Below are 15224 nucleotides of genomic sequence, written 5' to 3' on the forward strand. Positions count from 1 at the left end.
TGAAAACCAGATTGATGTTGATAAATTTAATTCAAACATTATGAAATTTCAAATTTTAATACTAAAAGTTTTCACTTCAATCGGCAGTCTCTATAACGGCCAATTTAATTTTTTTTTCTCATCTTTTCGTGTCGAATTTCATAATCACAGTATATATAAACCATCAAGTGCCATTTTAATTCATAAAAGCTTAATGTCTTTTGAACATAAGTTTATATTACTGCATACACCTTGGTGATTTCTCTAGGTGATATAATTATAACCCATCCGTATTGAATTATTAATGGATCAATTTAAGGGAATCGGATTAAAATTAATAGAAGCAATTTTGCTAACCGTCGTACCCTTTCGATGAAATCAATTAATAACACCGTTCCAGAAAAAGTCGTTTTATGCATATTTAATAGGAAAAAACGGTAAAAGCCGAACTCCCGGGAGATAAATTTTTACGGGCAGCATATAATTTTTACTAAAACCCATTTTCAAGAGATCAGCCCTTGTATAAAGGCGTAGCAAGAACAGATCCGCTTATCGATCGGTGATCGAAAAGATTAGAATTTACAAGCAAATCACCCTTATAATTCGATTAATGTAGTGCAGGTTTACGGTATTACGATCGGTCATGAATTTTTAATTTATTAGCTCCTGCCATCCGGTCCAAGGTATAACTCATAGTAATGATGACGTTGTGTTATAAATAGTATATTTTCGATTATGATTTTATTATACGGGACATCAATATTGGTGCTTAAATTACTTTAGATAGGTAGTTATCTCTGTTTGATGTGGCGATATAATTGAAATTAGATTACTAACGCGGATAAATTCTATTCAATACGTGTACCACACACTAATTAAAATAGGAATTGTCAACTCATTCCAATAATCATTACGTACACCAATAATTATTTAAAAAAATATTTCGTACTTAATTAATTTAATCGTTTTAGGAAGTCAACTTCCACAGTTTCTAATTGTAAGAGAAATATAATGCGTCCACCTAAAGATGAGGTGGCAAGACGCCACTTTAAAAGTTGGGACAGTTAGTGATAAAAGTTGCAAGTTTGCAATTTTTCGCTTGAGATAATATTACATAATCAGATCTCCCTTAGTCTCAGTAGAATTTTCATTATATTGAAACTTTCCAGATCACGAAAAACTGTATGCATATACTGCGTTGAACAAAGTTTTCCTCGGGAAGAACCGTTTAATATTTAAGCATGTCGCCGGGTGCGTAACGATAATACGGGGAATAGTGCCTCCCGGAAACTTTCCAGTATTTTGCGAGGTGATCTTTTGCTAACATGACCGAGGACAAAGATTTTAAATATTCAAAAAGTCATGCATACCAAAAGTTCACCCTGACGTAATGGCACTTGGAAGTTTTTTTATTGGACCATTCCACTTTGCTAAAATTTAGCGTACAAACAACGAAGCAAACACATTTTTCACGACTAAATCAGATGCAAAACTTATATGGCTGTATACGTCTATATTATTTATTGATCCATTTATTTTATTATTAGATATAAAACATTAAAATATAGTGCCTTTATTTATTAGACGTTCTATAAAAATACCTAAATAAAACTATAATAAAATTTTTAATTAAGCTTGTCATAAACATGGCTCTATGGTGAACTATTTTGCTCAAAATAGTCAAATTATGTTAGATAAACAGACAATCCATTATATCGACGTTGTATCAAAGTATGACCATAATTAAATTATTGGCTGCCAACAGTGTTCCTCACAGGCATGTTTATGTGATCATGTGTCAAAATATGTACGGGGCAATTGAACACTACTGGCTACACGCTTATGTGTAATTCATCATTTCCATGAATAATAGACATTCTAATCAGGAAAGTAATTGATGATGTAAACAAATTTCGCACAAACACGGCCACTATTGGCCGGATAAGCAATAAGGTGAGCGAGCAAGTAAATTATGGTAATCGAGATAATTCTCTGCAATTTTAAATGGCAAAGAGAAACCAGTGGTCAACGACAAATGGCATGGTTTTGTTGGTTTATATAAAACTATCTTTGTTATATGACTGCATAGATTAATTGCTATGCATGTATTTGTAATTAGAAAATGTAAAACCATCAGATTTGAAAATAGGTCATCCCATTTCAGGGGATATGAAATAATAAAACAACACTAGACACAGGATAACACATTCACATTACGAATTCCAGCAAGAATTCATTGGAGTGTCCGCGAAATAATTTATGAATATAGAAATAGAACAAACTGACGATAAAAAATTAGAAATATGGAAACAAATATGTAAATTAAAGGTGAAAAAATAGAAAAAATAAATTAAATTTGTAAAAATACATATGATTTAATAAATTTAACATAAATCAGTAATTTTTAATTTTGATCCGATTTAAAATTTAGTACATTGTATTTCCTCCGTGAACATTGATGGATTGATGGCTGCTTGTCACCTCTTCTGGTTACTGAATTCTTGTATATGTCGGACTGGTCATCAAATGTACAGTCATTAGAACAAATTCCTCTCTATAACATAATGGGACCTCCTAGAAATGAACTTTTGGATGATTTTGTGGAATACCTGGCCTGGATTCTACTTTCACCTGTGATGAGTAGAGATGTCCATTCTTCTGTCCAGTGAATACAAGACCTTGCCCATTCCAATCCTTGTTGTTTATACTCGTTGGTCAAATGCAAGCGTTAAAATAGTCTTCCTGAAAGAAAACCTGCCTTTGCCAAACGTCTCCGTACAGTAACTTGAACAATTGCAGCTCCTGAAGTGTTTTCTAGATGTCCAATCTTTTGCGAGGAAGACTCTACTGGCTCCCAATCACTAATTTTGTCTCATTTGGTAGTAGTTTTCCTTGGCCATTTTGAAGTAAAGGCAATTTGATGAAATTAAGATACAGGCAGGTCAAAAAATTCGTTGGAGTGTCCACGAAATCATTTGTGAATACAGGAATATAATAAAGTGAAGTTCAAAAATTTTAAATATTGAAATAAGTAAGTAAATTAAAGGTGAAAAAATAGAAAAATTAAATTTGTTTCATAAAAATACATATGACTTAATAAGTTTAACATAAATCAATAATTGTTAATTTTGATCAGATTTAAACATACATAAAATTTAGTACATCGTATTTCCTCCGTGAACATTGATTGATGGCTGCTTGTCACTTCTTCCGGATGTGTTCTATGAGGTTACTGAATTCTTGTATATGTCGGACTGGTCATCAAATGTACAGTCATTATAACAAATTCCTCTCTATAACATAATGGAACCTCCTAGAAATGAACTTTTGGACGATTTTGTGGAATACCTGGCCTGGATTCTACTTTCACCTGTGATGAGTAGGGATGTCCATTCTTCCGTCCAGTGAATACAAGACCTTGCCCATTCCAATCCTTGTTGTTTATACTCGTTGGTCAAATGCAAGCGTCAAAATAGTCTTCCTGAAAGAAAACCTGCTTTTGCCAAACGTCTCCGTACAGTAACTGGAGCAATTGGAGCTCCTGTAGTGTTTTCTAGCTGTCCAGCCTTTTGCGAGGAAGACGCTACTGGATCCCAATAACTAATTTCGTCTCATTTTGTAGTAGTTTTCCTTGGCCATTCTGAAGTAAAGGCAATTTGATAAAATTAAGATACAGACAGGTCAAATAATTCATTGGAGTGTCCACGTAATAATTTATTAGTGCCGAAATAGAATAAATTGATGTTCAAAAATTATAAATATTGAAATAAGTATGTAAATTAAAGGTGAAAAAATAGAAAAATTTAATTTATTTCTTAAAAATACATATGACTTAATAAATTTAACATAAATCAATAATTTTTAATTTTGATCAGATTTAAACATACATAAAATTTAGTACATCGTATTTCCTCCGTGAACATTGATGGATTGATGGCTGCTTGTCACCTCTTCCGGATGTGTTCTATGAGGTTACTGAATTCTTGTATATGTCGGACTGGTCATCAAATGTACAGCCATTATAACAAATTTCTCTCTATAACGTAATGGGACCTCCTAGAAATGAACTTTTGGATGATTTTGTGGAATACCTGGCCTGGATTCTACTTTCACCTGTGATGAGTAGAGATGTCCATTCTTCCGTCCAGTGAATACAAGACCTTGCCCATTCCAATCCTTGTTGTTTATACTCGTTGGTCAAATGCAAGCGTCAAAATAGTCTTCCTGAAAAAAAAAACCTGCTTTTGCCAAACGTCTCCGTACAGTAACTTGAACAATTGGAGCTCCTGTAGTGTTTTCTAGATGTCCAATCTTTTACGAGAAAGACTCTACTGGCTTCCAATCCCTAATTTCCTCTCGTTTAGTAGTAACTTTCCTTGGGGTACAATTCCTTAGCCATTCTAAAGCAAATGTACAACATTGGGCCTACATTTCAATTTGAATACAAATAAAGTGGATTTAATTCATAAAAGTTTAATATCTCTAACATGGGTTTATTTACTTGATTTTATGAATGTACATATTTTTCTTTTTTAATTACATTTATTTTTATTTATTTCAGCTTGGACAGAGACCAACCCTTCAGTTTCCAATTGGGCGTTGGTCAGGTGATCAAGGGTTGGGATCAAGGTTTGACCGACATGTGCGTCGGCGAGAAACGTAAACTCATCATTCCACCAAGCCTCGGCTACGGCGACCGTGGAGCAGGAAACGTTATTCCTGGTGGAGCAACTTTGATCTTCGAAGTTGAACTCATCAACATCGGAGACTCTCCACCGACCACTAACGTTTTCAAAGAGATCGATGCCGATAAGGACAATATGCTAAGTAGAGAAGAAGTAAGGGGTTTTGTAAATATTTCTAACCGCTTTGGCACATTTTGCAATATTATTGCATTTATTGCAAGCAAATATTTATTTCATTTAATGGAACCTACGAAATAAAAATATGTCGAGTAAATGTAATAAAAATTAGAAAATACTGCATATCAATAGTTTTGTAACTAAAAATATAATTAATATTTCCATTTTTTATTGAATAATCTCGTTAAAATTAGTATTTACGGGAGATACGTTTAAAAATAAACAACGAAGTAACATTTACTCATTGGAAATTCATTTTTCAACATCAATGCATTTGCTGTTGATATTACAATTTGTGTGCTTTGTATTATAATTATGCTTTATTCTATTTTTTGTTTAATTTTAAAATATAAAATGCGTAATTAATATTTAACAATTTTGGTTGTAGTTCACGGACTTTATTATGTCATTATTAATAAAAAATATATTCCATTTTATTAAATAATTAAATGTGATACACAGGTTAAAAACAAATAACATAATATAGTCAGTGATCAATTTTTACACCTTTAAGTTGATTGATTTGCTTAATTTTGTATATATTATTTTATCCTTGCTTGCTTGCTATTTGCAATAATTTTGGTAAAATGTTGAAGAGTTATTTCTATTAATTTGATACATTTTAGGTAAGCGAATACCTTAAGAAACAAATGGTAGCTGCTGAAGGAGACAGCCCCAGTGAAGAGGTTAAAAACATGTTAGCAGACCATGACAAACTCGTCGAAGAAATCTTCCAACACGAAGATAAAGACAAGAACGGCTTCATTTCCCACGAGGAGTTCTCCGGACCCAAACACGATGAATTATAACTGACTTGACTGAATGCATTTAGTTTTAACATTTTTTATCAGTCTTTCAATTGAATAGGCGAATTTTAAATGGGTTTTTTACCTTTTATACTTTATATTTAGGTAACTAAGACATCGAAAAACTCCTGTAATTTTGATATTTGTATGCTGAAAGTTGTTAATTTTTTCATTCCTTGGTTTTATACGTATTTATTTTTTTAGTATATTTGCATTATTACTTAAAAATTGTTAAGCTTTTAAAGATTTTTGTAGTTTTGTTGTAGTATTTGTACATTGGATCAAAACAATTTATGTGCAATTTATTTTAATCGTTGTTACATAAATAATTAGTACAGTTATATTACACGGTTTTCTATAAAATTTGTTTTATTTATATTTACAAACTGACAGACAGACATTCCTTTATTTGACCACTTTTCCTCTTTAAGAAGAAAAGAGATGTGTACATTATTACAGGGATTGTATTTTAGGGATATTAAAAATACATACAGTCTATAACAAAATTCATTTATTTTACATTAAATTGTTTTAAACAGTTAAATACTTATATTTAATATAAACACAGCAATAATGAAAAAGAAATAAAAAATCCTAGAGTAATAAGATACAGGCAGGTCAAAGACAGTCGATTATTTTCAAAGATCAGCTACTAAAAAAAGTTAAAATGTAAAAGAAAAAAGTGTAATGTGAAAAACAAAAGACTAGTAGCCACTGGAAAAAGGCACAAATTAATACAGTAAAACAGCTGTCCTCATCCCATAAATAAATAAAACTTAACTCTAATTAAATTTATACTTAAATTTACTCATAAATAGTACAAAACAACAAGATGAGTGAGCAGCCATATTTTTATCACATAACAAAGTCAGTATACAATTTTACATCCTCAAGATGTAATTAATTAATAAATAAAGTTGAAAGGGGGTTTAGCATTTGGTTTTTTCAGTTGAATGTTAGTATCCTTTAATGTATGCTGACAGGTGTTTTTTCTCCTCTTCTGACAAACCGTTCTTCAGTGTTCGTCGCACTAGAATAAATTACATAATTAAAAAATAGAATTATTTTCATTAAAAATACACACAACAAATGGATACAAGCAAATTGTAAGGTTATTAGAATTCCTCACACAATTATGTCTTTCAGTTTCATCACAAGTACTTTAAGTATGTCTAAAGCAATCCGCCATGCAAAAATAAAACACAGCAAACAACACCCACATACCCAAGTGGTAAATTTAAGGCGAATCTCTGCTACCAAAAGGCATATTTTCTCTTGTTCGCGATCGTTTTACTATAAAGGAAAACATACTTACTACGTTTCAATAATAAATTATATAATACCATGGATGATAAGTCATAAAAAACACTTACAAGATTTCCTGTCGGCATGTCTCGTCCTCTTCCTTTCCCGGGGGGCGGTTCTAGAAGACCCTTTAGTAGCAGTTTTCACGAGACTTTCGAGTATTTCGTCATCTCCGTCTGTCATATTGCCATTGGCAGGACTCATAAATAATCTATTGCCATCTCTGCGTGTCCTCCTCCAAGGTAATGTGCCCTGCATGCTTTCCACGTCTGATATATCACTACCCAACAGTTGTCTAAGTTCGGCATCAGCTCTGTCTTCTTTTGATTTAAATTTTCCGATCTAAATTTTTAATAAAGATATTACTGAGAACAATTTTACGAGTAAATAAATTTCTTACATCAGTTATCATTTTTCCCCTTGTCTTATTCCTTTCTCTGTGATTAGCTTTCTTTTCCAGTTGTTGTAGGACTCTTTCACGTGTAGTTCTGTATTCTAAAGCAAATTCAGATATAACTCTACAAAACTCATTTGGTTTGGTGTCTGAGATTTGATGCAAAGGAACTCCCAACCATAACAAGAACTTGTGAAACCTAAAATTATTATTAACCTAAGCAAATATATATAAAAACAACAAATAAGTTTACCTATTTAAGATTTTTCTGTGGATTATTCCCAAAAGAATAATTCTTTCAGCACAGTCAGCTAAAAAATCTGACATTTTAACCTTCATCATGGTGGATCCATCATGTTTCGCTATGAGTTTCAAATGATCCCACGAAGCTTTGCAGTCCGCTTCTAGTCGTTGTATGCTCAGAGCCAGCTCATCAAAATCTACTTTTGATGCCCTGGTAATAGCACCAATCTAAAACAAATAATTAAAATCAATCATTGAAATATTAAACAAATAGACCTACGTACCTCAGAGTACAAGTCCGTGGCATCCGGAAACTTATCCATAACAATATGACAGAGATGATGCAACAAAGAGTGCTTGTGGACTGTATCTTTGACTTCAGGTACTTTAGCTAAATACTCGATTTGAAAGCCTTTCACTTCATTGCCATTTAGAAAATTTCCAATCGACAAAAGCGTGCTTAGAATTCCTCTGAAAGTTTTATTCACTTTGAGAACTTCGAAGCCTTGCTTCAGGTCCATGAGGGGCTCGGCGATTTCCCTCTCGGAGTTTTCGAAGTCCAGTTTGAAAGCCCACAACTTTAATCTGGCCGGCAGTTCGGAAATGGAAGCTAAAGTTAATAGGAACTGTTCCGCACTGCCCAGTGGCAAGTCCGGATTTGCCGCTTGTGCTTCCTGAATTTTGGTTCTTTCCTCCTCAGTCGGCAACATTGTCAACAGTTTTTCTATGCCTTCTCGGTTCATAATTGTGGCGTCCATCTTTAGAATGGCAGTCTTGATTGATCGCGGCGGTGGTAACTTGGTCATACCGATGTTGATAGCGTTGGAACGTTTTGGGTCCAGGACTATGATTTCTTTGTTCTTGTTCATTTCTTGTTGTTTCTATTAAATGATCAAACAAAAAATTAGAATATGGATTTAATGATTAAAGAATGAATGAAGAGAATAATGCATGCATTTTCCCATGCTGTGTAAAACTATATTTTGTATGTGTATAGAATTATAATTATTATTCTTGAGGCAACCCAAGATATAATATGATAATGATTATGACTGATTTCTTGACTTTACTACAAAATATGAATGTATGGTTGTAGGTGTAAGCTGCTTTTTGGTAAGAGATTATCATATCTCGGGTTACCATAATCTCTCCCTTGTTTTTCTAATTACGTGTAATACATGTATGTGTCATTATTACATTCCGTCAATCTTCCACACATATTCCACACCTCTTTTTGCCTAGTAACCACTTATGTGTAAATTATATGTAGAATAGTTTTTGACAGACATCTACAGAAGTTACATTTTCTAATGTGTTTTGGTGGATAACATAAGTTATCAATAAAGGAAAATGTTACAAAATGCAAGATGCAAAAAGTAGATCCATCACCAAGTGACTAATAACTCACCTCCTGAAGCCAGCACATGCCGGAGAGGAATCACCAAAGAAAAATAAAAATACATATATTACATTTAACAAAAAAGCTAACACCGCCATCACCACAATAGAATAAAATTACAAAGGTCTACATTCACATTGAACAACTATTACAGAAGTACAGATTTCTTTGAAATTTGATACTAAATTACAGAAAAATTATAGTTTTTGTGGTTTTTGAGACAATATATAAGTCCACATAATAAACTAAGACCAAATATTTGTCTTTAGTATAAAATATTAAACTTACCTTCGATATTAAATCTTTCGCTCTAGATTCGAAAAGATGTTCCAACTTTTGAGTGTCAACATTGACTGGCGTTAGTTCATCCCAAATGTATCCAGACTTCAGTTTCATTGTAGAAATTGGATCATCACGGACTTCCTTCCAGAACAACTTGACGGTCTTCTTGTTCTTTTTTATCGGAATTTTGGTATTATCATTAGGTTTGTTGGGTCTTTGGAGATTGACACCAAATACTGGCGGAGGAACTGGTGGTGGTATTTTGTTAAGAGACAAGGGCGGAGGGGGCGGTGCAGGACCCATATCCCTCAAGGGGGGTGGAGGTGGTGGAATACCGTTGGTCACTGCAGCAGGTGCTAGAATATCGGTATCATCGTCGCTAGCCAAGTCAGTGAAGTCCATGTCGCACAAGTTAAGCGGTCTATTTAGGTTGGCGACCAATTCTTCCCATCTGAGTTCGTTTTCGGATTTCTTCACTTCTATTTTTGGTACGTTTTCGGTCGTGGGACTTTTTAAAACGTCTGCCTTCGACTTCGACTTGGCTAAACCTTCTTTAGCTTTAGAAATTAGTCCTGACATATCGCCAATTCGATTCACTTTGTTCTCTTCAGATGGGCTTTGAAGGATGTTCTGATTAGCTAACTTCTGGGTGAGATCTTTTACGGTGTTTTCCCTGCGCAATTGCAATATTAAATTTCGATCGTTTTCGTTCGCGTTCTCGGTTTCTTCAATGTTTTCCTGGTTTTGTATCATTGAAAGTATCCACGGTTGTTTTGTGAGGCTATCCTCGGTGTCCAGCTTGTTCACAGCGTTCAGTAGGGGGGTTAAATCCTTTCTTGTATAGTTACTGTTTAAAACATTTCCATTCGCAATTCTTTGTTGCAAGGCGTTAGTATAATTGCCTGAAAACACATGAAAATAGTTAAAAATAAAAAATGTTGGTCATAAGTAGTTGGTTCATGAACATGTTTTTAATAGAAAGTATAAACTACGACACATGAGCCACACGTTTAATTATTAACCACCCCGATTAAAATATAAATAACTAAAATGGAGAGGTACAGATGTTAAATAATTATAACTAGAGTAGGAATATATGTATCGTTAGAATATGCATAGAGCGCACAAATTAATTCAAGCACCTACCATTCTCAACATTTTTGTTATTCTCCTCGTTATTTTGTACATTTCCCTTAAGAAGTGCCACAGATTCTTGTTGTTCCCTCATAAAACTCCTCTGCCTCTCAGCTCTTTCTCGTCGTCTTTTAAGAGCAGGTGTCACGCCAGCATCAATAGCTAAGCAAAGCAACATATTATAAAATCAAAAACATGCAGTGTAAATTCGTACCTTTGTTACTATCCTTGTAGCTTCCGTTGAGTTGCGAATTGATGTCCGATGACTGTGAACTAGAAGATTCGTCGTCTTCCTTTTGCACGTTGTTGTTCAGACTGTTGTTCAAGTTATTTATGATGTTACGATTACTTATTCCTGTGTATAAGGGTGTATTTCCGGTTGAGTGACGACGACTTTTCCTTCTTTCAGCATTGCTATCCGACACCGATTTCCTGCTACGTAGAGTTTTCCTGATGCTTTCGTCCAAGTGTCTGATTGGAGTTCCCAGGTCTTCTCCGTCCTCGTATTGCAGGACTGCCTCGTATATTTGGAATTGTTGTAAAAGGTCTAAGTCAGTTCCGGGTTTTGACATGTATCTTTGGATAATAGCTTCAATGCCTTGTTCTTCTAGAACATCAGTCTGATCATAGTAAGTGTCCTGGTCTGGCACACCATTAAGGATTTTATTTATCAAAGTGGTAGCATAAATTAGCAGTTCTGTATCGGCTGAATCGAAGTCTTTCAGTAGTTTCATGATGTTATGGTAGGGTAACAGTCCTTGTGAACAATCAACCGTGTGAATGGCTTTGATGAGTAACATGCAGTTGGACTCGGTGTATTCGACGAAAACCAGCAACAATTTTAAAGCTGTTTTCACAACCAGTCGAAATTTCGAAGATATTAAACTGTACAGCCATTGAATGGTCTGATTATGTTCCATTACGCCATTCATACCATCCACATAAAGCATGACTTGTCCTAAGGCACGCAGGATGTAGTTTTGGTAATTTTGGTCCGCCTCTGAACCAACTTTGATGAGACATGATAAACCGTCGTTCTGAACAAACTCGTGAACCAAATCTTTATCCTCTTGGAAAATTTGCTTGAGAGAAAATAGGGCTCGTCGCAACTCCCTTCCTTCGGATGTTAATAGTTTTTCTGAAAAAAACAACGTTGTTAAATAAATATACTTTCACATTTTAGATCTAACTATTATGTGTTATCATGTCCTATGTAATTTACCTAACGCAGAATACTGAAGACAACTGTATGTAGTAAAGAAACCAAACACCGTTTAGTTTCACACCATACTCAACAATGTATGAAAATTATCGATGTAAATTGTCTGGAGGATCTTTTATTAAGTTACTTGACCTCGTAGAGAAGCAGAATACCAATTTTTCAACCAGAAACCAACATTGATTTGCAATCTCTAGAATGTGCTTGTTATTTGCGAAAATTATATGTTAGCTTCATAGAGTTTAAAAGAAAAATACTGCCTTCAGTATCTCCAGATCTCATCACGACGTCGTACCTACAAGCAGCATTTACAGTCCGCCAACACTGCTATTGTTTATCAATTTATTAATGTTGAGTTGTTTGTGCTATGAAAACGTTGTCCACCTTTTATCTGACGGAAGTTCGACATTTTCTTATTGCATTCGCCAATTAATGATAAATTAAAATTATAAATGGCTCGCTCAAATAAGTATTATCATCTGATAAACTCATCATTCAACATGTTTATCGAAGGCAAGCATCTTTGCGAGTTATTCAAGTATGTTTATTCTATATAAATAAAAAGTACAATTGGACTTGTCTCACTGCAGCTGTTTATTTATGTTCAACTAAATTTGATAAGTCGAAAATTTAATGAAACACTTCGGAGAAAATTTTTCATTTTCAGTATGCAGAGAGGGAACTAAAGATACAAATCCACATTTGGTCGTCAATAATGTGAAATCGATAATATCTGTCTACCAATAAGAGAAACCAAATAATTGTAATAAATCAGTAAAATCAACTAATCTTTATACACACATCTGCCGGTTATTAAAATGAAAATATAAATCCCAAATCTTATATCTTCATGTGTGAAAGCGAATAACTTGTAAACTATTTTTGTCAAGCAATTATTATTAATTGGAATATTACACTTAAAGCAAATTGTAAACGTAACAGAATATAAATTGACTGATTTCTATTTTCACCTCAAGGGAAATCATATTGTGCCTCATGTCATTCGAGTCAGTTTGCATGGACGGTCCTAAATGTATGCACAATTTAAAACTTTTACTTTCTTGTGCATTATGTCATTGTACACTTAGTCTTGTTTGGGCAAATAAAACAATAACATGTGGAAAATATTGTCATAAAAATTGGTATAAAATAATTATTTATTAGTTGCCATTTTGGTCACAAATACTCAAAGACTATTTAGTCAAGTTAAAGTAAGAAATCAATTTAACAATGACGTTTTACCTATAGCTAAAGTGATACAGAATATTTTAATTATGTTTAAAAAAACTATAAAAATAATTGATCCGTTACTATTATATTATGCAATTTTTGTACAATTCCTTGAAACTCTATTCCGCATTTCATTGCAGAACAAATAGTTGTACTTTTTATGCGAGATAAATGATTCATGAATATGTGGTTTATTGCATTTTTTAGAAATAATTTAAATTTTTCATTGCCACCCCCCAAAGAATGTTAAATGTTAATTAAATCTATATCACTTCATAATGTATCGTGGTATTTTAAAAGAATCTGGATTATTATACATTTTTCAAATCACGTATCATAAAAATAAATTAAATCCTTAATCCTTTCATATTATATTTTTCTTGGATTTTGCACAAATCGAGTTAGTTAATCAGTTAAGTAAGTTAAATGATCAATATTCAATACTTTTTATAAAGAATTTAAATTTTTCGTCGCCGCCCTAAACAATCTTAAATTTTAATTAAAACTATAACATCTATCCTGGTGTTTGTTTAAAATTTTTTGTCTTAAGTATTATTTAATATATGGAGGCTAATTTTAGATGTTGTTAAAGATAATATTCATTTAGCTCAGTTAAAAATAACAACTTATTTGTCAAAAAGGTAAATAACAACGGTATTTAATAGAATCTGGAATAATGTACACTTATCTTTCAAGTTGGTTAATTTATTAAGTTAAAAGATTGATTTAATGTATTACATGAAACCTGGTATTTTTTTAAAATTTTATTTGCCTTAAATATTATTCAATATGAAGGCTAATTTTAGAAGTTGTTAAAGATGATAAGTAATTTGAAAAGAGTACGATATTTTGTACACTTTTCAAATCACAGTCATATTCAAAAGTAGCATAAAATACAGTTTTTGGTATTTAATAGAATCTGGAATATTTTACACTATTCAAATAACTTTTCATGAATAAAAAATGAATTAGAATTTATTAGATTTTATTGATCATTGAAGTTGGTTAATTTATTAGTTGAAAGATTGATTTAATGTATTATATGAAACCTGGTATTTCTTTAAAATTTTATTTGTCTTAAATATTATTCAATATATGAAGGCTAATTTTAGAAGTTGTTAAAGATGATAAGTGATTTGAGAAGAGTACGATATTTTGTACACTTTTCAAATCACTTATCATATTCAAATCACAGCCATATTCAGAAGTAGCATAAAATACAGTTCTTGGTATTTAATAGAATTTGGAATATTTTACACTATTCAAAGAACTTTTCATTAATAAGAAATAAATTAGAATTTATTAGATTTTATTGACCATTCATGTTGGTTAATTTAGTAAGTTAAAAGATTGATTTAATGTATTATATGAAACCTGATATTTCTTTAAAATTTTATTTGCCTTAAATATTATTCAATATATCAAGGCTAATTTTAGAAGTTGTTAAAGATGATAAATGATTTGAAAAGAGTACGATATTTTGTACACTTTTAAAATCACTTATCATATTCAAATCACAGTCATATTCAAAAGTAGCACAAAATACTGTTTTTGGTATTTAATAGAATCTGAAATATTTTACACTTTTCAAATCACTTTCTATTAAAAAAAAATAAATTAAAATTAATTAGATTTTATTGATCGGTATATGCTTAATAATCTTTAGGATAAAATTTTAAATTGTTAATGATGATAATATGTCAAAATTGTAGTTAAAATAATATCGTCTTTGTTAAAGTTAAATAACAGCAGACCCACTTCAAGACATTCAGTTCTAGAACCAAATTTAGAAGAAGCACAATGTACAGTATACGGCTTATCTCAATTCTCGATCCAATCTTCAAAACATACCTTTTGACTTTAATGCCGCCAAATGCATTTTATGATTTACATATCAAAATACCAACTTACCTATGATCGTGTGTACGCGCACCGAAAGCTGAGTCCGAAGAACAATGGAATTCTTCTTGCTGAAAATAAAATATAAAGGTTAGTAAAAATAAACTAAGACGACCATCGACAAGTAACTGAAAATATGTCATTTTTATGCGACCTTGGACCGAATGCCGCAGTTTAAGAAATACATTGAATCGCACCAATAATTTGCATCAAGGAAATAAATCAGATTATGGTTATACGGTTGGTTAATCGAAGCCACATTGGTTTTCCTCATAAGATCCAACTGATTTGCACATAAACCTAATTTGAATTGTTTTCCTTTTATTGTAATGTTATCACGTTTTATTAAAGTCTTGCACCCGCATACTTTCTCTTATACTTCCTTATATTCAGATAATCCATACTTATAAGGAATACGAAATGCGATCGTTGTGTTGGCTGTGTGTACCGGTTAATGAGGAGGTCTCACACA

General features: G+C 32.4%; 2 protein-coding genes across 8 annotated transcripts in view; one reads left to right on the forward strand and one right to left on the reverse strand.

Moving 5' to 3' along the window:
• The window catches only part of LOC109606628 (FK506-binding protein 2), a 61652-nt gene extending 55642 nt beyond the window's left edge, over window positions 1-6010 (forward strand). The window contains exons 2-3 of one of the 2 annotated variants that reach the window (XM_049963663.1): window positions 4541-4829; window positions 5468-6010. In XM_049963663.1, coding sequence (XP_049819620.1) covers window positions 4541-4829; window positions 5468-5650 — 472 coding nt within the window. In that variant the 3' untranslated portion in view covers window positions 5651-6010. The remainder of the gene's footprint in view (window positions 1-4540; window positions 4830-5467) is intronic. The other variant, XM_049963664.1, reaches the window with a different exon arrangement.
• Window positions 6011-6140: 130 nt separating this feature from the next.
• Window positions 6141-15224, reverse strand: part of LOC109606627 (FH1/FH2 domain-containing protein 3) — an 88132-nt gene continuing 79048 nt past the window's right edge. For 3 of the 6 annotated variants that reach the window (XM_049963657.1, XM_049963660.1, XM_049963661.1), the window contains 9 exons: window positions 14765-14823; window positions 10619-11542; window positions 10417-10566; window positions 9277-10172; window positions 7874-8470; window positions 7600-7817; window positions 7353-7545; window positions 7021-7294; window positions 6141-6677 (listed from right to left, as the gene is read on the reverse strand). In XM_049963657.1, coding sequence (XP_049819614.1) covers window positions 6604-6677; window positions 7021-7294; window positions 7353-7545; window positions 7600-7817; window positions 7874-8470; window positions 9277-10172; window positions 10417-10566; window positions 10619-11542; window positions 14765-14823 — 3385 coding nt within the window. In that variant the 3' untranslated portion in view covers window positions 6141-6603. Of the gene's footprint in view, window positions 6678-6871; window positions 6941-7020; window positions 7295-7352; window positions 7546-7599; window positions 7818-7873; window positions 8471-9276; window positions 10173-10416; window positions 10567-10618; window positions 11543-14764; window positions 14824-15224 lie in introns of all 6 variants that reach the window. The other 3 variants (XM_049963658.1, XM_049963662.1, XM_049963659.1) reach the window with 2 other exon arrangements.

The sequence above is a fragment of the Aethina tumida genome, chromosome 2, assembly GCF_024364675.1.
Source record: "Aethina tumida isolate Nest 87 chromosome 2, icAetTumi1.1, whole genome shotgun sequence".
NCBI classification, from domain to species: Eukaryota; Metazoa; Arthropoda; class Insecta; order Coleoptera; family Nitidulidae; genus Aethina; species Aethina tumida.